The sequence below is a fragment of the Brassica napus genome, chromosome C2 (assembly GCF_020379485.1).
Source record: "Brassica napus cultivar Da-Ae chromosome C2, Da-Ae, whole genome shotgun sequence".
Taxonomy (NCBI): Eukaryota; Viridiplantae; Streptophyta; class Magnoliopsida; order Brassicales; family Brassicaceae; genus Brassica; species Brassica napus.
The window spans coordinates 30,340,690-30,366,594 of NC_063445.1; the positions used below are offsets into that span (position 1 = coordinate 30,340,690).

At 35.8% G+C, this 25,905-nt stretch overlaps 2 protein-coding genes across 5 annotated transcripts; both read left to right on the top strand.

Moving 5' to 3' along the window:
* The first annotated feature begins 4,175 nt into the window (after positions 1–4,175).
* LOC111204414 (cytochrome P450 86A2-like) lies at positions 4,176–6,809 on the top strand. Its single transcript, XM_022699023.2, has 2 exons — positions 4,176–5,190; positions 5,317–6,809. Exons 1-2 carry the CDS (start codon positions 4,769–4,771, stop codon positions 6,560–6,562), a joined length of 1,668 nt encoding a protein of 555 aa, XP_022554744.1. The 5' UTR covers positions 4,176–4,768; the 3' UTR covers positions 6,563–6,809.
* Positions 6,810–22,063: 15,254 nt separating this feature from the next.
* LOC106388204 lies at positions 22,064–25,790 on the top strand. Of its 4 annotated transcripts, none has more exons than XM_013828226.3 (10): positions 22,064–23,218; positions 23,367–23,455; positions 23,557–23,620; positions 23,712–23,802; positions 23,921–24,001; positions 24,119–24,200; positions 24,280–24,336; positions 24,424–24,586; positions 24,668–24,783; positions 25,207–25,790. In XM_013828226.3, the coding sequence occupies exons 5-10, from the start codon at positions 23,923–23,925 to the stop codon at positions 25,250–25,252; spliced, it is 543 nt and encodes a 180-aa protein (XP_013683680.2). In that variant the 5' UTR covers positions 22,064–23,218; positions 23,367–23,455; positions 23,557–23,620; positions 23,712–23,802; positions 23,921–23,922; the 3' UTR covers positions 25,253–25,790. The 4 variants fall into 4 exon arrangements, with proteins under 4 accessions (XP_013683680.2, XP_013683679.2, XP_013683682.2 ...); XM_013828225.3 differs by having other exon boundaries at positions 22,071–23,218; positions 23,712–23,818; XM_013828228.3 differs by having other exon boundaries at positions 22,076–23,218; positions 23,712–23,818; positions 25,249–25,790.
* The last annotated feature ends 115 nt before the right edge of the window (positions 25,791–25,905 follow it).

Sequence of the window (25,905 nt, forward strand, 5' to 3'; positions counted from 1 at the left end):
AGAAGTTATTTAAATTACAATGTGGTGAGTCAGATTTTAATTGATGAATGAGAGAACTAAACGGAGTTAACGTCTCAAACGTCTGAAAAAAACAATAACGTCATTTTTTTGATTAATAATATTAAATTTGTGATGTTAACATCACAAAATTTAAGAATGTTGCCATGCATAACATATACTTTGTGTACCTAGATATACATTAGTTTAAACTGCATGGCTAGCCAGAGGCGGATATTATACCCTTACCGATACTGGGGCACGTGCTCCCTACTCTTTTTTATTATTTTTTGTTAAGAACATATGCTAACTTGTTTAATTGTTCTTAGATCTAGACATGTCAATTAGGTCGAAGTCCGCTGCCCCAGCCCATCCAGCCCTAAAAATTACCAGGTTTGGCCTTAGTTTTATAAGCTCAAAAAATAAATTGGACCTTTCGGGGTAAGTCCATTTGGGCTTTAGGTTTTTTGGGCCTAAGCCCGTTTGGGCTAGAGCCGGGTTGAAAACCCGAAATTTTATACTTTAGCTTAAATATTATTTTTCTTACAATCAAAACAATTATTAGTATTGACATATTATTTAACATTTTAATCTAAACTCTAATAAAGCAAATATAAAATTTGTTAATACACTTTGCTGTTTGATCATTACAAGTTTCTCATTTTAATTTTTGCAATATGTACCTTTCTTTCATGTACAACATTTTTTTTTATTTCAAATTACAAAGTATGAAACGTTTGACCATATCATAAATTTTGTTCTCTTATATGTTTAGTTTTAATTTATATTTAATTATTTAAATCTTGTTAAATTTAGTTTGTTTATAATATGTTTTTAAAGCATACGAAAAAGTAAAACATATTTGATAAAGAGGAAAAGTTTAAACTCACTTTATATTTTAAACAAAAAAAATAAAATTATTTTTAATGAAAATTCACATGTATTAAAACGATTGAAGTCACAATGAAAATCTATTTTTTTTGAAAAGCCAAAAAAAGCCTGAATAGCCATATAGCCCTATAAGAATCGTGTCGGGCTTTAAATTTTAGGTCCAAAATATTTTTGGATAAAACCGGACTGAGTTCAAATATTTACGGGTTAGCGGGTTTAGGCCAGGCCGGACCGGACCAGCCCGCATTGACACCCCTACTTAGATAAGTGAATAAACTAAACAAGTGCCCCAGTTCATAATTCTTTTGTTTTGTTTTTGGTATTGTACTCCCGACTAAAAGCATTTTTAGATATGTTACTGTAGCTAACCAAGTGGTGGTTAATACTTCAGATATATAACAATCATTTTTTCTATAAATTAAAAATAATTCAACCAATTATAAAATAAACATATCTAATATAATTAGTCGCATTTAATAAGAGTAATATTTACCTCTAAATATGAGAAATTATATTTTGAAACAACAACTATCGTAAACAAAAAATATTATAAAACTAATTCAACGATTTGAGAATTTTATATCGATCTACCTACGGAGGAGTATTATTCTAGTAGAGTAACTTTTTCATTCGTTGACTTAGACTTTTTTGTAATATTTCTTCAGATATTTTCCATTCCGGGGTTTGTAACCTTGTCATAAGAAAATAAGTCAACTGCCCTAGTAAATGCTTTCGAAAAATCAGGTTGGGAGGCAATTAGCACCGAAAATTAAATGCATCACTGATTTCTTCATTTGAGTTATTGGCATTTGTATATAATGTACTCCATAAAATAATTATTGGCATAGTTATCTCACTGAGAAAGAAAAATAGAGAGAGTCAACGCTGAGTGATAAATGCATTTTGCATACTGAAGTTGGCAGGCCATCTACTCGTTGTCTGACATCTCTCAAGTTGTTCCGTTCTGTTATACTTACACACACACTTGTTCATTTGTTCATTTGTTCATTTGTTCGCAGTTTACAAAGTCAATGTGCTGCAATATATGGAGAAAAAGAATCAAATGTAGTTATTGCATTTAGCAAAAAAAAAAAGTAGTTATTGCAGTCTAGAGTACCAGAGTTTAGAAGTTTGAGAGCATGTTTATCTCTAAGAAATCCATTGGGTTTTTTAGGTTTTTTTTTGTCTAAAAGAAAAAAAAATTAAAAAGCAAACCAACCGCAGACCGCCACGAGTCAGTGGGGCCCGCGAACAGTGTAAGAAACTCAATAAAATCGGTTCTTAATTAGTAGTTTTTGTAACCGATCCTTAAGGGTTTTGTGGGGACCCACACACTAAGAACCTCACTAAGGATCCCGGATAAACATGCTCTGAGAACAAAAAAAAAATCGTAATAAATGAATGAAGAATCTTTAAGCCAAAAAAAAGAATGATGAATCCATGTCTCCAGATCCATCTAAGAATGAATAATCGCTCAGGATACCCTTTTTAGCTTCTAGAATCTATTTCTTAGTTAAATATCTCTCTTAATAACTGGAATCAAAGAATTAGTAGATTGGTACCGCCCAAAATGGGAATGGACTAAGGTTATTGGCAAAAAGAACTATTTCCCCAGCTTGAATCTCGTTCAATCCATAAACTTGTGCAATCCCATCTCCAAGAGACCACTCAACAAAGCTAGAATGCTTATGTTGCGTATAGTAGCCAGGGGCCGAGCAAGAGACACAGGCTCATCAAACAGCGCTTTCTAGTTTTCTTCAGGATTTAGCCTGAACCGTGGGTTGGTATGGTATGAGAAGTTATGGAAAGAGTATATTACAACATTCTTAATTCGTGAATTTCTTAAAGATAATTACATATTTACAAAATACCATCTCAATTCATCCTTTCATCTCGGCCTTAGACTGCTACGGTTAGCTCTTTCCCGAGCACATGGACTGTCAATTCCCGCTTCGGCCGCTTCAAAAACCTCGAAGGATTTCTATTTTAAGGCCGTTGCTGTCTAACGACCCCCCCCCCCCCCCTCCCCCCCAACTCACGTCCCTTCTTGGAGCTTTTGGAGCTGGTTGGTCATGAGGCAGTGATGTTTGGGTGTTTCATTGGGTCTTCATTTGAAGAAATCAGGTTGGAGCTTTTGATTCTTTATCATGTCCTCTATAGCGTTAAGTCGCTTATCAGACCTTTTCTTAAGTAAGGTGTCGTCGCTCAATAGTTGGATTTGGTGGTAATTTGTTCAGTGCAAAGTAGCGGTGCTTTGAAGTTGTGCTATTCCTTGGTTTTTAACTTACATGTTTTCTAAATTTCTTTGCAAGGGATTGTGGATCATTAGCTCAATCACCTTCGGTCTTGAGTAGTTGAATATTAACCATGTTCTTCTTCGGCTACTTGGGTGGAGATCCATTTTTCGCGGCTTTCAACAATTGAAGCTTTTTCTGAGTGACGGTTGCTCTTTGTTCTCCTTGTTGGAACTTTTCTTGGAACTCTTCTCGTATATCAATAAATCTACATCGACCATCAATGTTTTCTTATTCAATATGACTTCTGAATTTGTCTTGCTTCACATTTATGTTGTGATGTTATATTCTTCAAAAGTTCTAGTGCTCCTTTTGTACCGTATTTTATTATTAAGTTATGTAATCGTTGTGTTTCTTTGATTTAGCTCTGGGTGGTAACACTTACCACGCCGGTTTTTGGCTCTGGCGAGGTGTCGTATCCTTGCAAGCTTTGTGTAGTATCACAGTTAAGACTTAAGTGGAACAAAAATCCAACAAATGAAAAAAGTAAAAAAAAAAAAAAAACCTTGTGTATTGATAAATGTAGTCGGGTAGGCCAAAAAGGTCTCGAGACACTCAACCAAATACACAAGAAAATGTATATCTTTCTTGTGGGGTTAATCAATTCACTCTAACAATTTCCTCGCCATTGAATCAAAGAAAAAGAAGCAAATTGGATAAAAGAGTCAGGAGCTGCTTACCAAATCCCCGAAAATAAAAGAAAGCTGATAAACCAAGCGAGAAAATTAAAAATCACGTCTTCTTTTTTCTATTACAAGATTATAGCCTTAACGAAATCAAATTAATTAAGGGGTACCAAATCATCAGCTTTCAACAAAACGTGATCGTTGGTTTACGATCACTTATAAAGTCAGACCTAAAATGTGCTATTGGTACACGACGTAACCATATACATTAGTTATATCATGCAGACCCTAACGTCATTACCTAACTATACATTTGTTGATCTCTTCTTAGTTCTTACGCTTATTAAATGTGAAATAGTAAAAAAATAAAAAGATTTTTTTTTCTTTCCCCTAATTCTTCTATTCTTTCCATCTTTTTCTGTCCTTCGGTTCTCAACTAATCTCATTTAATCTAGCACACATAGATAGACACACAATCTATAATACTATATAATATATGGTAATACTATCTTCTTCCACTTGCCCTCTCCCATATACTCTCACAATTTTACTAAATCCTCGACTTCAGAATCTGAACATTCTTTAATTTATCTCCAAACGAATTGTTTGCACTGATAGAAACTTAGCCAAATTTTCAAATCCCATTCAATTAGTATACACTCTCTCAACAGTCTCCATTAATGAGGGTTGCTGCTTCTGATGGCTAGCAGTAACAGTTTTTATTTTCCTCCACTTGTTTTTTCTTCTTAATGCCGTCTTCTCTCTATATATATTTTCCCAAGAAAACCAAATCCTTTTGTATTAAACTTTGATTTAATCTCAAACTCTAGTTTCGGAAACACCATTCAAATTCCTTAACTTTCCTGGAAAAAGAAACAACCATTTCATTTCCATATTAATCAATAATCACAACCTCCAATTACTATTTCGAGAGAGAGGAAAATCAAGTTGACCTCAGATATGGATGTATCCAATACGATGCTGCTTGTAGCGATCGCTGCAGCTTACTGGCTATGGTTCAAGCGGATCTCACGGTGGCTAAAGGGTCCACGTGTCTGGCCGATATTGGGCAGTCTTCCGGGTCTGATCGAGCAGCGTGACCGTATGCATGACTGGATCACTGAGAACCTCCGTGCCTGTGGCGGTACGTATCAGACATGTATCTGTGCAGTGCCTTTCTTGGCCAAGAAGCAAGGTCTCGTGACGGTCACTTGCGACCCCAAGAACATTGAACACATGCTCAAGACCCGCTTCGATAACTATCCTAAAGGTCCCGCGTGGCAAGCCGTTTTCCATGACTTCCTCGGCCAAGGAATCTTCAACGCTGACGGCGACACCTGGCTCTTCCAGCGCAAAACCGCCGCTCTTGAATTTACCACCAGGTAGATTTTTAAAATTGTGGAAGTAATTAATTTAGGCACACTAATTTTCTTAATTCAATCATCCGGTTTTATTTTGCTGGTTTGGTTCAGTATATTAATATGAACTGCTGGCTAAATAATTTGCAGGACGCTGAGGCAAGCCATGGGTAGGTGGGTAAACCGGGGAATCAAGCTCAGGTTCTGTCCGATTCTTGAAGCGGCTCAGATCAAATGCGAGCCGGTCGACCTCCAAGACTTGGTTCTACGCCTCACATTCGACAACATTTGCGGTTTAGCGTTTGGAAAGGACACTCGAACCTGTGCGCCAGGACTTCCCGAGAATGGATTCGCTTCGGCTTTTGACCGAGCCACCGAAGCTTCTCTGCAGCGGTTTATTCTGCCGGAATTCCTGTGGAAGCTCAAGAAATGGCTGGGGCTCGGCTTAGAAGTCAGCTTGAACCGGAGCTTGGGAGAGATTGATGGGTATTTAGATGCAGTCATTAATACACGTAAGCATGAACTGCTGAGTCAGCAAGAGAGTGGGGTCCAGGGACACGACGATCTCCTCTCCCGTTTTATGAAGAAGAAAGATCAGAAAGGTCAGTCTTACAGCGAGGGTTTCCTGCGGCACGTGGCGCTTAATTTCATACTAGCTGGTCGTGACACGTCATCAGTAGCACTGAGCTGGTTTTTCTGGCTCGTCACGACGCATCCAACGGTGGAGGATAAGATCGTGCGCGAGATATGCTCCGTTCTGATCGAGACGCGTGGAACCGACGTCTCGTCGTGGACGGAGGAGCCCTTAGGATTCGATGAGGTGGATCGATTGGTTTACCTCAAGGCGGCGCTCTCGGAGACGCTCAGGCTTTACCCATCGGTGCCGGAGGACTCGAAGCACGTCGTGAACGACGATATTCTGCCGGACGGAACCTTCGTACCGGCGGGATCGTCGGTGACATATTCGATATACGCGTCGGGGAGGATGAAGACGACGTGGGGAGAGGATTGCCTGGAATTCAAGCCGGAGAGGTGGATCTCGCCGGACGATGGAAAATTCCTGAACCACAATCAGTATAGATTCGTGGCGTTTAACGCCGGACCAAGGATATGTCTGGGGAAAGATCTAGCGTATCTCCAGATGAAAACGATAGCTGCGGCGGTTTTACTCAGGCACAGACTGACGGTAGCGGCGGGACACAAGGTGGAGCAGAAGATGTCGTTGACTTTGTTCATGAAGAACGGACTTATGGTAAACGTGCACAAGAGAGATTTGGAAGGCATCATGAAGAGTCTCATAACCAAGGAGAGTAACAACGTCATTGTCCTCAAAAAATGCAACGGCGTAATTGGCGAAGGCATTTCCGTTAATGCTGCTGTGGCTGTTGCGGTGTAGGCCTATAGTATCACAGCTTATCGGGTTTATCATTGATATTCTTTATACTATTTACTAAATACATACATTTTCGTCCGGGTTTTGTGATTGTGAGGTGGTAAAAGTCAAAGAAATTGGTTTGGTTGTGTGATATGAAACTTGTTACTTGTTATAATCAAAACAAAGGTAATGGTGTGGTTACTTTTGTTTTCTTTTCTCTTTTGTAAAAGCTTTTTACATTATGTAAAACAGGAGTACGTTTTGGAAATAGCCCTCAGTTTTCCACAAATATTACATCTTTATGCCACTGCCTTTAAAACACAGAGTTTTGATTTATTTTCTAAACCGAGACAAATGTTTCATGTATTATAATTTTCTAGCGAGGTTTTAGTTCTTTCTTTGCAAACCAGCTATACCGTTTTATATTACCAATTAATTATCGGTATTGTTTTGTCTACATAATCATACCATATCTATCCAAAATTCAATTATATAATTTATATCTCAATTGTATACGTGTTTCAATGCCATTAATTTATCGGTTTGGTATTTTCTACAGAATCACATACAAGTAATCAAAATTTCAATTTCATACTACTTTATAACAATTTTATATAACCTACCACATCAAAAACCGTTTCGTAATATATTTTTGTTGTCTAAGTATGGTTTTAATATATTTAAATTTTGGGCCTACTAAAAAATTTTATTGGACTATTAATAATTGGATTTAAAGAATATATGATCCATTGAATTTATAGATAGTATAAATTAAATAAATATAATTTAATGTTGTAATACTATATCTCCATATGTTAAAAATTTAAATATTTGTCGATGTTAACTTTTAAAATTACAAAGATTTTTTTTAAAATAACAAAAATCATATTATCTAACAATGATTAATTTTTACTACCTTAAACCGATGAAAACAAATTTTAAACTATATAGTTTATTTTAAAAATTAAACAAAAACTAAATGTTTAATTATTTGCTCGATAATATAATTCTATGAACCAGAAAGTTTAATTTTTAAAAAACTTTCTAAATTTGTGAAATGTTACAATATCTTTGAATATGACAATAAAACAATATTTTACTAATCTTTATATATATAGTTACGATTTTAATAATGAAATAATAATCTAAAAATATATATATAGAAGAAGATACAAATACATGTGAAAGTTTAAAAAAATCTATTCAATGAAAAAAATATACCGTAAACTTATTATGTTTTGAAAATTGATAGACACATATATTATAATATATACCAATTTAGAATTGAAAACAAAATATTTATATAAAAATAAATGAAAACAAAAATCCGCGCGGTTGCGCGGGTCGAGATCTAGTTGTTATATTAATTTTTCAATCGGTTGTTCTTATATATACAACCCCTTTGTGATTAAAAACCTTTTTTATATATAATTTTGAAAATTTATTTAAATGTGTCAAAATGGAGAATATTCAAAGATAATTTTGGTCCACCAAATCTAAACTAATAAATTAGTTGCACAATTAAATCAATAATATTTTATAAACCTTTCCTATTTTTAACCAATTAGCATTATTAAACAGATAACAATCAGCATCATCCATATATTCTCAAACAAACCACCTTGCACATCACGTCCAATTTAGCTAACAAAACAAATACTGTTACCAAAGATTTTACTCCTATTAAATGACCAATATTTATCCTTGCAAATCACGTTTTACTTACCTAATTCACGAATATACTATTATATATTTCTTTAACAGTAAAAGAATGTTTATTGTGAAATCTTTCAAAACGTATATTCTGTTGTTATAATTAATTCAAATCACAACTGAATAAATCTATACTATTAAAGCAGAATCCCTATTAGGATTATACCCTTGATTTTTAGAGTTATTTGCAGGCTATGTCATTCCTTTATTAAGATTTTTTTTAAATTATTTTGACCAAAAATTAAACACACGTTAACACCTATTTTGAAACTTAAATCTTTACCATATATACTATATTCTCTCATGTATCTAAGGAATATTCCAAAAGCAAAAAAAGTTAAACACTCTAATAATTAAATCTCTCCTATAATACTGGAATATAAATCTTTATTGCTTAATATTTTTTTTGGGTGCAATAGTTTCTTAATATAATGTATTAAATATATAATTACATGACAAAATATTTATGTGATCTACAGCCTAATCATTTACGGTTCTTTCCTACAATTGATTAATAACATCATTCAAATCATCATTAATTATCATTTTTAAAACTTGATTATATTTCAACTAGGATCGGTCCGGGCTACGCCCGGGATTTTCCAATAATTTTTGTTATATGTTTTGTATTTATATTTTTATATATGTATGTATAGATATGTGTTATAAAATGTATGGCGTTAAGCAATTTTAAAATTATTTTCAGTGTTTTGTCTAAAGAAAATTTTAATAATAAAAACTTGCTTTTTTAGGTGTTTCAAAAATAAAACTTGCTATTTTTATTATTAAAAGCTATGTATAACATAATGAGCAAAATGAATAAATAATGAATTAAATCTTAGATATGGTCTGAATATTTTTTTATCTTTCTTATTTATGTTTAATGTAAAATAATTGTTAAAGATACACTAATTAAATTTTACTTTGGCTTTAGAACCAATAATTTCGTAAATTTTAAGTGTCTTAGAACATTTATTTTTTAAGTTTTTTATTCAACCTATCCTACATATATTTTGAATTATTTGTACCACCTATATTTTCAAATATATATATATATATATATATATATATATATAATCAATTTTGAACAATGTTCATAATCTTATTTGCATAGTATTGTTATTTTCTTGAACAAAATTGTTATTAACAAAATTAATCTTATTTGGATGTCATATGATAATGTGTACTTTGACATTTTCCGTTTAAGAAAATTAATAAAAATTTGGAATTAAATATTAAGGTTTCAATAATTGTTAATGCAATTTCTAAATTAATATATTTAAGTATTTTATATGATATATACTTTAATTTAAATAATATATATATATATATATATATTCTGAATATCTATTAAACGATATTTTTATTCATATGATTTTATAATCATATATATCTTGATATAACAAAATAAAGTTAAATCACTGTTCACAAAATTTTCAATGTAGGATTTTTTATTATATAGTTAATGGGATGCTTAACATCTTTTTACAATATAAAATTAAACTAAAATGATGGAAAATACAAAAATGATTATCAAATCTTTATTAATTTGAATTATTTATTGTTATATATATTAATTATATTAGGTAATTTTGTAATGAATGTTTTTGTACACTACTAATAAATTTGATAGTTAATTTAATAAAATGTATAATATATGTTTAAATAAACCAATATTTTTTTTGAAAGATTTTAAAAAATCATTCTAGTCATGATACGTAGTTACTTTAAATACATAGTAGATGAAACAATAAGTTTACATTGCGTAAGTGTGTTATAAAAAGCCTTCGAAGTATAGAGTTTATTTGTTTCAAAAATAGTGACAAAAAAAATTAAAATTTGTTTGAAGGGTTCTACGATAACGTGTTTTTTTGTGGTATGTGGTCATGTTCGACTGACCACATGGATGTTCTATTTTTTTATCATCTGGTTTTCATAGATATTTATCTACTTTTTTTCTTTTATTTATTTTATTTTAAGTTTAATATTTGGGAAAGACACAAAAAATATAATGGATTAAGATACATATATTCTTTATACATTTTGTTTTTACTCTTTACGGCATTTTGTTGGCCAACGCATAGTTTTATTTTTGTATAAAATGAATTTTACTACCTACATTGTTATTCATGAAAAATAAGTAGAAAATGCTAAAAAATTGGTTGCATCCAACCAACCAATGTAACGTTCGAAGCATCAAAAGTAATGTTATTATGAGAGAGATGTGGGTAAAAGGAAATCAAAATTGATATATAATTTCCTTCATTTTTTCTCCTTCGACTCTAAATCGAAAACCCTGAAATTTTTTTACAATTCCATGACTTTGGAACTGGGTTTTATTACCATGACTTTTAATTTGTTAGTTTAGACTGAGAGTACGATGTTTACAACCTTTTTAGCGTCAATTAAACCCGTACCGTGAAACTTAACCGGTATAGAAACGTCAATTACGTAGGAATTTTTTTCTGTGTAATTTAAATTAAACCAAGTTGAAGAGGTTTTAGTTTATTAAAAGATCTGATATAACTTAGAAAAACAAACATTTGCGTTTCTCGATATCTTATTGTTGACATAGTCTAAAGTTGGATCTCAAGCTTCTGTTCAAAACGAAGATAGTGGTGACCGGAGAATTGAAAGGCTTGTGGGGATGGATTAACCATTCCAACCTCTTTCTTTCTTCTTCCTCCTTCTTAAGAAGACTTCTTCAAATTTTATTTTTGACTTTCAAATATGCAAAGAAAAACAATGGCGACCAATTCGTCTCATACCAAATCAACCGGCCCTGTGTTCTGTTCCCATCACCGTTAGGTCATTTCTGCGGTGCTTACTCTAAAGCCATCCCGTCGTCGTCTTCTCCGTCCTTGGAGTTGGCTTCGTCTACGACATCTAGCTTCTCATCTCCATCCCCAGCCTTCTTCAGCAACCACCACGATACCCACATCCACCACTGATCTGCGTCTTGACTCGTGTAAATCTATACAAACCCCAGCCGATGGCTCAATCGTTTCGGTATTCTCTCGACAACAGATCCATCTCGCCAACTAATGACCTGGCTTCAACTCCGAAAGAGATCTGGAATGCGGTCATCATTGTTGGAAGAGTATTTCTGTAAATCGAGTGGAAAAGACGGATGAATCTGTGGGAACCATCAAGCCGGAGGTACCTATTTATAGGTTTCAGATCACAAAAAGCTGAAGAGTACAGATGTTTTGAAGTAATGAGCGAGTTAATAGAGACTGAATGCAAGGTTTAATGGCTTCTTCTTTAAGTACGGTACTCCGTTACTCAGATCCACGGCTCGAGGAAGAGGAAGAGAAAGAGATTAGAGTCTTTCTCAATGTTGGCGACGAAGATGGTGAATGAATTTTTAATGGGCTGATATTAGGTAACACATACTGGAAGTTCAAATATATGGAAGCAGTCCACTAAGCCCAAATAAAAAAATTACAAATCTATATATATAAAGTACATGTTCCTTCTCTCCTAGGAATTAAATGAAACGCACAACTTTGCTAGAGAGACACGTGTCGTCACGCCGTCGACCGAATTGATGACGTGGATGTCGATGTGGACACCCTAAGAGAAAAGAAATCTGTACTTTATATATATAGATAGATAGATGAGTATACAAATTTTATACAACATAATCATCAAATAAAAACCTATATAAATCGACCAAAAAATCCATGTATTTATAAGTCATCCATCATTGATGATTATGTTTTAATGAGTCCTAAATGAGATGAGTCTAATTTTATAAATCTTAATTTTCAGGTTAAAATTTTTTATATGGTAACAATATATTGTTACAAAACATTTGTTCATAAAAAAGAAAGAAAAAACATAAACTTATTTTTAAAAAATTGTTATAAGATAGTAAAAAATATTGTATTTAAATTAAATGATGATAATTCTATGTAGATGGTAACATGTACATATTTATATATAAAATATTCACAAAACAAAAACTATTGTTACAATCAATTGAAAAATGGTAAACAAACACAGGCCAGTCCATTTAATTAACTAAACAAAATTGAATTACAATAATTTAAAATTAATTCGCAAGCTCAGATATAATTAAAATAATATATTATACAATTAAAAAGCCAAATAATAGTGAATCCATAGATATAAGAAAATATAAAGTATGAAATTTTATTATTTAAAATAATAGATTATTTATAAAAATTTAAAATTAGATTTTTCAACTGAAAAAAATCTCGCGCTTTGAAAGCGCGGGTAAAAATCTAGTATTTTCTTAAACCTACACACGTCTATCTTATTAAAGTAGAAGTACTTTAAGATTTTGTTTGGTAACATAGATAGTAATTAAAAAATAAATAGCATTTTTTTGGAAACATGAATAACAATAAGTAAGAAAAAAAAAGTAATGGGCTTATGCTATTAAAAAAATTGGAAATCCATTACATTATATTAAAAAATAATGAGCTTATGTTACTTGATATACATATTCAAATCAAAATAATAATTTAAAATTGATTTATATCAAAAATTCATTCAAAAATATACATATATTCAAAATTTGATTTTTACTAACATATTTTCCAATAACCATTATAAAAATGTTTTCAATATATTTTTAAAAATACAATACAAAGCTCAATTTCAAACACCAACTTAAATTATGGTTTTTATATTTCACATTGAAATTTAAAAATATAATATATGTGATTATTTATATGATTGTACGTATACAATATTATTAATTATAAGATTTTTTATTTGATGGTACGTATAAAATAAGATTAATTATATGATAAATATTTTTGTAACCTATGATGACACATATCAGATATATAATAGTGATTAGGGGTGGGTGTTCGGGTTCTTTTTCGGGTCTGTTTGGGATTTCGTGTTCGGTTCAGATCTTTGAGGATTCAGTTCGGATTTGGATAACCAAATTAAATTATTTTAAAAATTAAAAATTTATTATATGCTTTAAATTTTTAAAAAATCTATAAACAATATAATATATTACATATAAATTTGAATAACATATGTCAGAGTACCTAACTTGGTTTGGTTTAAGTATTTGGATAGATAATTAATAATTATTTAAGTATTTTTGGAGTTTGGAGTATATTTTAACTATTTTAGATATTTACGTTTGATTATTTGTATATATTTTCAAGTATTTAAACGAACTTAAAAGTATCATATATATTCTGGATGTTCTTATATACATTAAATTTAAAAAAATTAATATATATATATATAAGTATATAAATCTATTTTGGATACCCAAAATACTTCGGTTCGAATCGGATTAGGTTTCAGTTATTCAGATACTAAAATTTTGAATAATTCGGATATTTAATCAATTTCGGTTCGGATTTGGTACTACTTATTCGGATTGGGATCGGTTCGGTTCTTCGTATTTGAGTTTTTTGTCCAACCCTAAATTGTGACATAAAAAATAAATAGCATCATATATTTTTTTTAAATACATTCGCGCGGGTCAAAATCTAGTAACTAATTATAATTGTTGTTCTTCCCACCAAGAATAGCAAATCATTTAGCATTAATTATGATCTCATGACTATAACAGGGCTAGCTGGGCACATTTATCCAAAACAGAAGAACCAAATTGAACCGAAAAACGAGGTTCGGTTCGGATTTGGATTTATTAATTATACTAGTGGATCCTATATCTGTAGAATTTAAAACCAAAACCGAACCGATACCTGAATATCTTTAATATAATTTATATATTTATAAATATTAACTATACTTAGTTTTAAAATAATCAAATAATTTAAAAATAATATTTACAAGTCGAAACTAAATTTTTATCTGAAAACCTAAAAACATATCTTATATTTAGTTTGAAACCCGATTTTTTTTTTAATGTTTTTATCCAAATTAAACAAAAATCGGAGTCGAACTGGAACCGAATGGGATCCGCTATTATTTCAAATATAAGCCGGTTCCCAACTTTGTTACCCAACCGAACTAAAAACCAAAATAACCGAACTTTCTAAATAACCCTAACGGATCCTAAACCTAGGAATCGAATCGGTACCGAGTCAACAACCGAATGCCCATGGCTAATCACAACAAATTTAAAGAAGAGAAAAATATATAATGCTTTCTTCACACGTAACCAGTCCACTGCAGTAATTTCCTCTCCGGTTGCGAACAAGTTCCAGACTTGAGCTCCAATTAAATAAACGGCTACTTTGAGCACATCGCCTCAAGAACCTATAGTATGGATTGACGTCAAAATAACGGAGAAAATTTAATATTTTCTTTTTCCAACACATAATTAAGATCTAAATAAATACTTGAATTTTGATGAACCCGATATCTGCTCCACTTTAAATAAGATGTACATAATCTAACTATATCCAGATTATGAATACTATAGATACCTCGTTGGAGGATGTAGCCAGTAGCCGCAGTTCCAGAGACACCAGCGAGGACTCCTGCTGTGTTTAAAAGTCCTAAGAGTACACCCAGGAAGGATCCACGTCGAACATAGTTATTGCAAACAAATCATTTTCAACCTTAGATGTTTGGTAACAAAAGTAATGGAATGGAGGAACTACTTTTTATCTCACAGCGTAGCGTGGGGGGCAATGTCTTGATTATTAGAGTAGACACCCGACTAGGAGAATGCTTCAGAGCCCTGCTGGGGACAGCATGAGTCTTTATGTCAGAGCTGGACACCACTTTTGACTGGTTCTAAGTGAGACAACTGTCAGACATTTGCATTTAAGATATGTCCAATTATAGTTGCAGGTTTGCAAGTCTTAAAATGGCATCAGTTTTGAAACACTTCCAAGCTGTAAAATGCATAACTCTATGGCCACTCTGAATCCTTTTAATCATATGATGCCTACCTGACGGCACGTCATGCTGAGAACCGCCACTGCTGGAGTTTTGACACGGTTCAGCTGAGACAAGAAGAAAAGAGTAGGACCCAGAGAGCCCATTGATTACATGATCTGCTACATTGAAGAGTTTATCAGCAGAAAGAACTAACTGTTAGAATATACACACAATCCCCTTGATTGAGCTAGTATTATCATCTCTGTAAAGGCTGTATATTTACTTTCCATGTTCTCTGTCTATGACTTTGTATATAAGTCTATGACTGCAATATCAATAAACTTATCTTCCATATTCAACATGGTATCAGAGCAATGATTCTCTGACCTATTTTTTTTTTTTTTTCGCCGCCTCCACCCCTTCTCTTCTCATCGTCTTCTTCCTTTCTTTTTCTTAAAACTCTGTTCTCTGTTTCTGTCTGATTTGAATTCAACCATGACTACCTCAAGTCCGGGTTCCGTTGAACAAACCTCCGTGTTTAATGCTCAGAATCCCCAAAGCACGTTGCTTTCGGTGAATATGTCAAGTGTGACGAAACTCACCAACGTAAACTACCTCATGTGGAGTAAGCAAGTTACTGCGTTACTCGAAGGTCACGAGCTGCATACCTTCCTTGGCGAATCCGATCAGGTTCCTCCAACGACAATCACCGTCGATGGACAACTAATCGTGAATCCTGCGTTCGCGGCCTGGCGTCGCCAAGATCGTCTTCTGTTCAGTGCCATGTTCGGAGCCATCTCCCTTCCAGTTCAGTCGATCGTCTCAAGTGCCACTACGTCAGCTGAGATCTGGAGTCTTCTCGCCACAGCCTTTGGAAATCCTACTCGAGGTCATATCCGACAGCTCAAACATCAGATCAAGAGTTGCACCAAGGGTACCAAGACCATCTCAGAGTATCTACGCACCATCAAAGCAAAAGCTGATGACTTAGCACTTCTCGGGAAACCAATGGATCCCGAAGATTTTACCGAACAGATCCTTGCTGGATTCGGAGACGAGTACAAACCTGAAATTGATGCAGTCAATGGCAGAGATCAACCAATCTCTTACACCGAACTCCATGAACGCTTGCTTAATCGTGAAGCTATGATCTTGTGTGCGGATTCTTCTCAGCCCACTCCCATTGTCGCTAATGCTGCTGATACTCGGTCGTGGAGGCCTAACAACAACCAGCAAGGTCGCGGAAACTCACAATACCGGTCCAACAACAACAACAACACTCGTGGTGGTCATCACTACAACAACAATCAACAGCGTGGTGGCAGAGGACAATACCATGGGAGATGCCAAGCGTGTGGTATACATGGTCACAGTGCGAAGTTCTGTCCTGAGTTCCGCATGGTTCGTGGTTCTCAGTCCTCTCAGTCGTGGCAACAACCACCATACCAACAGCAGTGGCAATCAGGACCACAATCATGGCAGCCGAGAGCCAATCCAGCGATGTTCTCCGACTCGTCCACTTGGCTACTTGACTATGGTGCCTCCCACCACATGACATCAGACCTTAGCAACCTCTCTCTCCATACGCCATACAATGGTGGTGACGATGTGATGCTTGGAGACGGCTCGGGTCTCCAGATATCACACACCGGTTCTTTCTCTGTTCCCACATACTCTCGTCCTTTCTTTATTAATAACGTCTTATGTGTTCCCTCTCTTGCTAAGAATCTTATATCTGTTTTTCAATTATGTAAGGCTAATGGTGTTTCTGTTACATTTACACCAACTTACTATCAGGTGAGAGACCTTCAAACGGGGAGCCTTCGACTGGAAGGCAAGCCTAAAGACGGCACATACGAGTGGCCAACTCCGCGTTCTTCTCCACGCCTATCTCTTGCTTTTGCTTCCACCACCAAAACCAATATTTCGGATTGGCACTCTCGCTTAGGCCACCCTGCTTTTCCTATATTAAAACACATTATTTCAGCCTTTGATTTACCAGTTTCATCGAATGTTTTATTAGACAAGCCTTGTCATGCTTGTTCTATCAATAAGATGCATAAGTTGCCTTTTTCTACTTCAACCTTGCAATCCAAGCATCCTCTTGATATTATTTTCTCTGATGTTTGGACCTCACCAACGATTTCAGTAGACGGTTTTAAGTACTATGTCTTATTTGTCGATCATTTTACTAGATATATGTGGCTTTATCCCTTGAAGAAAAAATCTCAAGTCTTTGAAGTGTTTACTCGATTTCGTTCTTTGGTAGAAAACCAGTTTCAGTTTAAAATCAAGACTCTGTACTCTGATAATGGTGGTGAGTACATTGGTCTTTCGAATTTTTTAGCTACGCACGGTATTTCACATTTTACTACTCCACCTCACACACCTGAGCACAATGGACTAGCTGAGAGACGCCACCGACACATAGTCGAGACTGGCTTATCTCTTATGTCCCATGCTTCGATGCCTAGATCATATTGGACCTTTGCATTCGCAGCAGCGGTTTATCTAATTAACTGTATGCCAACACCAGTTCTTCAGCTCAAATCACCTTTTCAAAAATTATTTTCTCGTGATCCAAATCTTCAGAAACTCAAAGTGTTTGGCTGTCTCTGTTTTCCTTGGCTGAGACCTTATACATCTAACAAACTTGATGATCGTTCTACTCCTTGTGTTTTTCTAGGTTATTCTATCACGCAAAGTGCATACTTCTGTCTTGATTGTACCACATCTAGGATTTATACTTCTCGTCATGTTGTATTCCATGAAACTGTCTTCCCTTTTAGTGTTGCAGGAACACTTACAGGGTCTCAGTCTACTCCCATTGAGGATATATCAGCTCCAACTTCAACAGTTTCTCCAGCGATGATATATCAACAAGGACAAGCGCCATCTCCACCTGCAGTACCTCCAGCAGCTCCTGCCGCACCTGCAGCATCTCCACCTGCAGTACCTTCCGTAGTGACCACGGCCCCTGCAGCATCTGCACCAGCTCCTGGAGCTCAAGGCAATACCGTACCAGTCACAACAATGCCTGCTCCTACATCTACTGAACAAGCAATACAGCAACAATCATCGGCTCCACAACCACAGCCAACAAGAACGAGCAACAGGAACCGCAAACCTGTTCAGAAACTCAATCTCCATACCACAGTCCAACATCCAACAGAAACTATACCCAAATCTGTTGCTGAAGCTCTCAAAGACCCTCGTTGGAGAGCTGCAATGCAAGCTGAGATTGATTCTTTATTTCGCAATAAAACTTATACTTTGGTTACTCCTGATATTGCCTCAAACATTGTTGGTTGCAGGTGGATCTTCACAATTAAAAGACTACCTAATGGAGCTGTAGACAGATTCAAAGCTAGACTTGTAGCAAAGGGTTTCCATCAACGTCCGGGCATTGACTTTCATGACACCTTTAGTCCAGTAGTAAAGCCAGCAACCACCAGACAAGTCCTTAGTCTTGCTGTCTCACGCCACTGGTCACTGAGACAACTAGACGTTAACAATGCGTTCTTGCAAGGGCGCCTTGACGATGATGTGTTTATGGCTCAACCACCTGGTTTCCAAGACCCATCTCACCCTACAGCCGTTTGCAAGCTCCACAAGGCAATATATGGTCTCAAGCAAGCTCCTAGGGCTTGGTACAATGAGCTCAAAACGTTTCTTCTTCAGTCCGGGTTCAGAAATTCATTAGCAGATGCTTCCCTCTTCGTCTACAATCACAACAACATACTCCTCTACATGCTGGTTTACGTAGATGATCTTATCATCACTGGAAGCAACACTGCTTACCTCAATAGCTTCATCCAATCTCTCTCAACTTGTTTCTCTCTTAAAGATTTTGGAGATTTGTCTTATTTTTTGGGCATGGAAGTTCAACGTACATCCAAAGGTCTTTATCTAACCCAAACTCGTTACATTGCAGATCTTCTTCATAAAACAAAGATGTCTGACGCTAAACCTATGCCAACACCCATGTGCCCGTCCACAACACTCACGCTTCAGAGTGGTGATCCACTTCCTTCAGGAACAGAGTACCGTGCAGTTATTGAAAGCCTCCAATATTTCTCTCTCACAAGACCTGACATCGCCTTCTCTGTCAACAAACTTTCTCAATTTATGCATCTCCCACGAACTGATCATTGGACTGCTGCAAAACGAATACTACGTTACTTGGCTGGCACGCTTCACCAAGGAATCTTCTTCTCCGCTCACAACACACCATCTCTCTCTGCTTTCACTGATGTGGACTGGGCAGGAAACAGAGACGACTACACCTCCACTAGAGCATACATTGTCTACTTTGGCAAACATCCTATTGCGTGGTCCTCTAAGAAACAAACAGGCTTCGCTCGTTCATCAACCGAAGCTGAATACCGATCAATAGCCTCCACCACTGCAGAAGTGTGCTGGCTTCTATCTCTTCTGCGTGAACTCGGGATCAAGGTCACAACGACACCAACAATCTACTCAGACAACAAAGGAGCAACCTACTTAAGTGCTAATCCAGTCTTTCACTCCAGGATGAAACACTTGGCTTTAGACTACCATTTTGTTCGTGAACAAGTTCAGTCCGGGACGGTTAGAGTCACACATGTTTCCTCTCAAGACCAGCTGGCCGATATCATGACAAAACCTCTCTCCCGTGCCCACTTTCAGAGTATGAGTATCAAGATTGGAATCACTAAGAGTGTTCCATCTTGAGGGGGCATGTTAGAATATACACACAATTCCCTTGATTGAGCTAGTATTATTATCTCTGTAAAGGCTGTATATTTACTTTCCATGTTCTCTGTCGATGACTTTGTATATAAGTCTATGACTGCAATATCAATAAACTTATCTTCCATATTTAACACTAACAAGTATAATTTTGAGTTGCCTTGAGACACATAATTGACCCCGAGAACATATAGGTTTCCTAAAGGCTTATTTGTTTGTTAATTGAAAGCATCATATAGTAAGTTTAGCCTTAATCGGTACTTGAGATATTATGAAAATACATTTAATGGTCAGAAAATACAACTGTGTATTTCTTGCTTCTTTCTTTCCGAACGGCAGTAATAGAAAGACCTCCTCTGCTCATAGGAGTATCACCAATCCAACCTCCAATATGAACGAATATAGCCATGGTAAACCATGGTAACACGCGTAGGAGCCCCGATGGTAATATGTGGGCATCCATGTCCAGTGCCGGGCCCTGACCTAAAGTTGGGGAAGTAGCTGCTTTAGGCGCCAAACTAGGATAAATATTAATGGCGCCACAATGTATAATATATTCATGTAGCCCAGTAGTTGTAGAATGCTTTATTGCGTGTTAGATCCTGGGTTTGAATCTGGATGGGCGCCAAAATATTTTTTGCTTTAGGTAGTAGTTTACACTGGGCTGGGCCTGTCCATGTCAATTGTATGAATGTTCCTAATATGGCAGAAGTGGGATATTATGAGAGCCCATACAGGGGTTTTAGTCTAGAAAGTGTCAACTTACATGGGATAATTGTAACAAGTTCATGTGGTTTGCTACATCCGAGTATGACCTTCTTTTCTTCTTCATTTAGCTGAGGGTCATCATTGGGCGAGCTATATGCCTGAGAGGAAACAAAAGAAGTGTTTAAACAAGCATTAAGTTCGAGCTTTTCTAGATATTAGAATCTTGGCTCATGTCATAACTGGACTGAGAGCTGCTTATAACTCTAGATATTGTATTGGCCTGAAGCTGCTTAACATGTTTCCAAATGTAAAATACAATAATAGGTGTGAGCACCAAGCCCAGCTTAAAAAAGTAATGGGCCCTATGCATATTTTGTTTCTTTCTAACAATGGTGAGCTAATTTAAAAATTGAACCCTTAATTTTTAAGAATTTCAATATAGAAGGCCCTAAAATAGTAAAGAAAATTAAACCAAAGATGTGGAGCCCTGTGCTAGCACACCATCAAAGGCGGCACTAGTGAGCATGGTCACAGTCATGAATTTCGTCCCAATATTATCTCCTTCAAGTATCTACAAGGATATACTAGCGAACAGATCATGAGGCTGAGTATCGCATGGGTCGATTGGGTCAGGAAGTCATTGTCGAGTAAAAGTCTTAGGATCATTATCATGTTAGGATTAGGTTTTTGGGACTAACCTTGTAGCGGAATGATTCGCCTCACTAAGAAATTGTATAGTTGCCTATGCCTCATTTAATGTGGCAGGTTCTAAAGATGGTCCGGGTTGACGCAAGACAAGCGACCGAGGGTGTGAGTGATGTGGCCTAGTCATTTGGGTTTAGTATTGTATATGTTCAACATTATTATATTTAAACTACAATGTATCAAATCCATTATGATTAATAAAATGCAGCCATATGGCTTTCTTTGCTTCCGCGTATTGATTGAGTAGTTAAAGAATCTTTGGTTGAGAATCTCACTTGGATATTACATTTAAACAGGATTAGGACCTAAAATATAACCGACCAGAACTGGATCGCCTATCGGTTCGAGTTGTTTGATTCCGGTTCGGACTAGCGTCTGGGTCGGGTCTTACAATATGGCCTTTTTGGCGTCATCTCTTTTATCGGATCTATTTTCGATAAGGACATTTGATGCTCGACCTTTGGGTTTCAAGTCGTAACATTATGTGTGAAGCTTCGGTGAGGCGAGGTTGTGTCGTTCATTGGTGTCTAACTGATGGGTTTCTTCGGATTTTCTTGGTAAGAGACTATAGAGCTTTAACTCAATCGTGTTTGGTCTTTGATTAGTTTGATTTTCAACCGTTTCTACGTCGGCTGCTCGGGTGGAGATTCATTTTCTCGTGGCTTCAATTAGTTGAAGCTTGTTCTTGAGTGGTGGATGCTCTTGGTTCCTTGACGGAACCTGTCTTGGAGTTCTCTGTCACCTATAATAATTTTGACCTTCAATATCTTCCTGCTTATTCTGGCTTCCCTCGCCGTCTTGCTTTGCTTTTTTTTTTATTGTTATTAGGTCCATAAAGTCTTTGTAATCTAGTTCCTTCCTTGTCTTATGTTAGTTGCTTAGTAGAATTCATATATGTTTGGCTCCATGGTAGTGTTTATCTTGCCGACTGTTGGCTTTGAAAAGGTGGTGTACCTTTGCCGACTTAGCTATGTACCAATCGTTTGTATGTTAACTGTTTAATATAATCTTTGGATGACAATTTTTTTTTTACAAACAACCAAAAATACAACCAGCTACACAATCATCCTATGTATGTCAAAACAGCAGCAGCCATGGCGCACCCTTCCTACAGCCAAAACACTCAGCAATCTATGTGGAAACATAATCGATGGGGACAATAAGAAAAATCACAAATTTTTGTCAAAGATAAGGAAATCTCGGGTTGGCTCCTTCGGGCATTCTCAAAAAAAAAAAAAGTTTCACAAACCACACAACTAGGGAGCTGCCAAAAATATTAAACAAATTACCACTTGTGTCGTTCAAACCAAATCAAAACTATACTAAAAGCAGGATATAAGCCTCTATGGAGGTGTCCACGTGAGCTGAAAAAATCAGCCAATAAAAATAAACTATAGTGCCACATCATCATATTATTTCCTGTCTCGCGAATATCATCTAGGTTTCGTCTTCCTTTTTGTTCCCAATTGAATTAGACAATAAAGATGGTCTTCCTGTTCATCTTCCTTTCTCTCGGCGTACAATTTTTTTATGCCTTCTTGATATTACAAAGATGGTCTTCCTCTACCTTTTACCTCTACTGTCTCTTCATCTCCATCTCTTACTTACCCTCTTTCAACGTTTAATCTTCATATGTTCAATGAATTTGCTGTTTTCATTAAAACAATTTACTCCCACGAACTCTTTGTCTCCCTTCTTTACAATCCAAGCTTTATTCGATTTGAAACCGAAAGAACAACTCAAACCCTATAAATAAGAGAGGTTTGCGATTCCAATCCCCCTACACCGACACCCTCTAATCTTTCATCTACTTGCCAAAAACCAGACGCCTCCTTCAAGAATGTATTCCTCTGACGTTGTTGTTGCCCAATCAGATATCACTCAACCTTTGATGCTCTCAGATTTGGTAGGAATTCCCAATACATTGTTGGTCGTCTCATCCTTTTCTGGGGTTCGCTGGGATTTGCGCAGCATAAAAAAAACAAATAGGTTATGGGAATCATCCTCCTTTTCCTTGATGAAAAGGTATGGTCTTTTCACAATGTAAAGCATGATTTATTCTATCTTAGTTTTTAAACTAAAAAAAAAACTACACTGCGCATGATATAAAGCTTGGATTGTAAAGAGAGGTTGAAAAACAAATGTTGACTTCCTCTATTGATTGCATACGCAGAATTAGGTGATTCAAGGATTCATCCCATCTGCTCGCGCCGATCACTACCGTCCATCTTTAGTGGACGGTTCCATTATAAAACTTGATAGGTATGAAGTTGCAAGATGCACAAATATGTACAAGATTATGTTTCATCCCTCAAACAGGTATTGATGAAGGCCTAACCGCTACTCATGTGATTAACCTTCAGAAATTTATGCTTAGGAAGTTTGATCATCTCCAGGCTCTTGCAAACACAAATTTAGAACTGTCCGGTATTTTTTAGATTCACTTTTCTAAATTAATATTACACCATCATCTATTTATATTTGGGTATCAATCGTCAAGCTCTTTATCAATTTTCAGATGTTGTTGTCCAAATTCGGTATGTGCAAGGGTCTGACCTTAACAACGCTGCAGCAACGACGAGACTTGTGGTTCGTCTTCTGATTGAGCCGTAAGCCAAAAACCACGTACAAATCTCCTAATACTTTTTCCTTTATATTTTTCCTAATAAATATTAAAATCTCATATAACATGACGGTGGTACTTGTCGTTATGGAACGACGCTGCAGCAATGTTTCGCGGTCTCCTAATACAGGTGATAAAACAGTCTGTAATGGTGGTTACAACTGTGAATCCAAAGATATTCGGAGGTATAGTCTTTTATTAAGAATTATAAAACATTTTCACTACGGGTCTTTCCATACATGTATGATTTCTCTTTTATTTTACTTAATACTATAGTCTACAAAACAATCTTTATATCGCAGATAATCTCTATTTGAACACAATACCAGCAACCAAATTTTATTTTGACACCAATCTTCCTGCCATCAGAAAGTTCACAGCCAGGTTACAACTCATTCTTTATAGCGCTAAGACTCAGATTTAAATGTCTGCTAATATTCTGCTTAATACATGCTGTCTTAAGCTTGGGAGGTGCAGCAGGAGAGATCGGAACACTTTCGTCTCCAACTCTAATGAGCAGGTAGCGCTCAGGCTTACACTATAGTTTAATTGTCCTTTGTCACTTGAAAATAGCATTTGCTATCGTAACTGTATTGACTTTGTGAAGATGCGAGAAGCTGATTTCATTTGCAAAGCTCGGATTGTTGAGGTCCTCCACCAGAATGGCTGGCCGTTCGTTGCTTGCACTGGGTGCAACAGAAGTTGGACAAATATGGCACTTCTCTTCGTTGCAACAAATGCGTTTCTCCCAACGTTACCGGTGTTACCAGGCATGCAATTTACATTCTCACACACAGTTTAGATAACACTGAGTTTTAAAAGGATGTTTATTTTTTCAAACCTTTTTGCAGAGGTTCCGTGTCGAGCTATCAGTTGATGACGGCAACGATAATGCTACGTTTGTGGTCTTCGACATGGAGAAGACTAAGCTCACTAAGAGAGATGCTTCTGATCTGGGTCATGAGCTGTATGTTTTTCTCTTTCACCTACACGCTACATTTGTCTATATTTACAAGTGGGGCAAATCTCCAAAATAGCACCTTTCTAAGTTTATATCACAAAAATAGCACTCAAAAACTAAAATGACCAAAATAGCACTTTTCTAAGTTTATCATTTGAAAATTTTAATTTTTTTATTTTTCAAAATTTGAAATCTTATCCCCAAAACCTCATTTCTCAACTCTAAACCCTAAACCCTAAACTCTAAACCCTAAACTCTAAACCATAAACCCTAAATCCTAAACCCCACCCTTTAACTCTAAACCTTAAGTTTGTGACTTTTGATAAAACATTAATTGTTATTTTTGTGACTTTTGACCTTGAGTGCTAGTTTGGGAACAAAAACTTGATTTAATGCTATTTTTGTCTTTTTGTCTTACAATTGTTACAGTCACCCTGTATGTGTTTCTCTAAACCCTGAAACAAACTACAGATGAATGGCGTTGGAGGGCAGGAACTACCAACATGTCTTGAAGAGCTTGCTAGAAAGGAATAATACGTGTCACTTCATATATTTTCACATCAAACCATCGTACCTTCACCGTCTCTACAATAAGAGAAAATAGCTTCTTTGACACCAAACCAAAACGTTTTCTTCTTGCTAATTTGAAATAACACATTTACAACTATCTCAGAGAGTAGCAGCAACAACCAAGCCCCAGTTGTTGAAGGGGAAGGTGGAGAAACAGCTGCATCTGCCAGCAACACTGCTGCAGCAGGAGACGATGAACCAAATCCTCCCGGTTTTGAAGCGATAGAGAATAGCCGCAAACGCACGCGTGAGTGATAGTCCAAGCCCGTCCTGCTGTCAACCCCACTTAGCTTTCGTCTGTTTCGAATTTCCTAACTTGCTATGATTTGAATCGATTATATATGATTTTCAACTTTGATTTTTCTCTTAAATTTCTGGCTAAGTCTCTCCCACGAGGAGGACAATTACTAAATTTTTTTATTAAAAAGGCAGTGTTGACGGCATTTTGCATATTGATAATGTCCACAACTAAATACATCACTACATGTTTACATAGACTTTCGTAAGGAAACGTAGCTCAAGAAAAAATTGCATAAATCTCAGCTCTGTATCCATGCA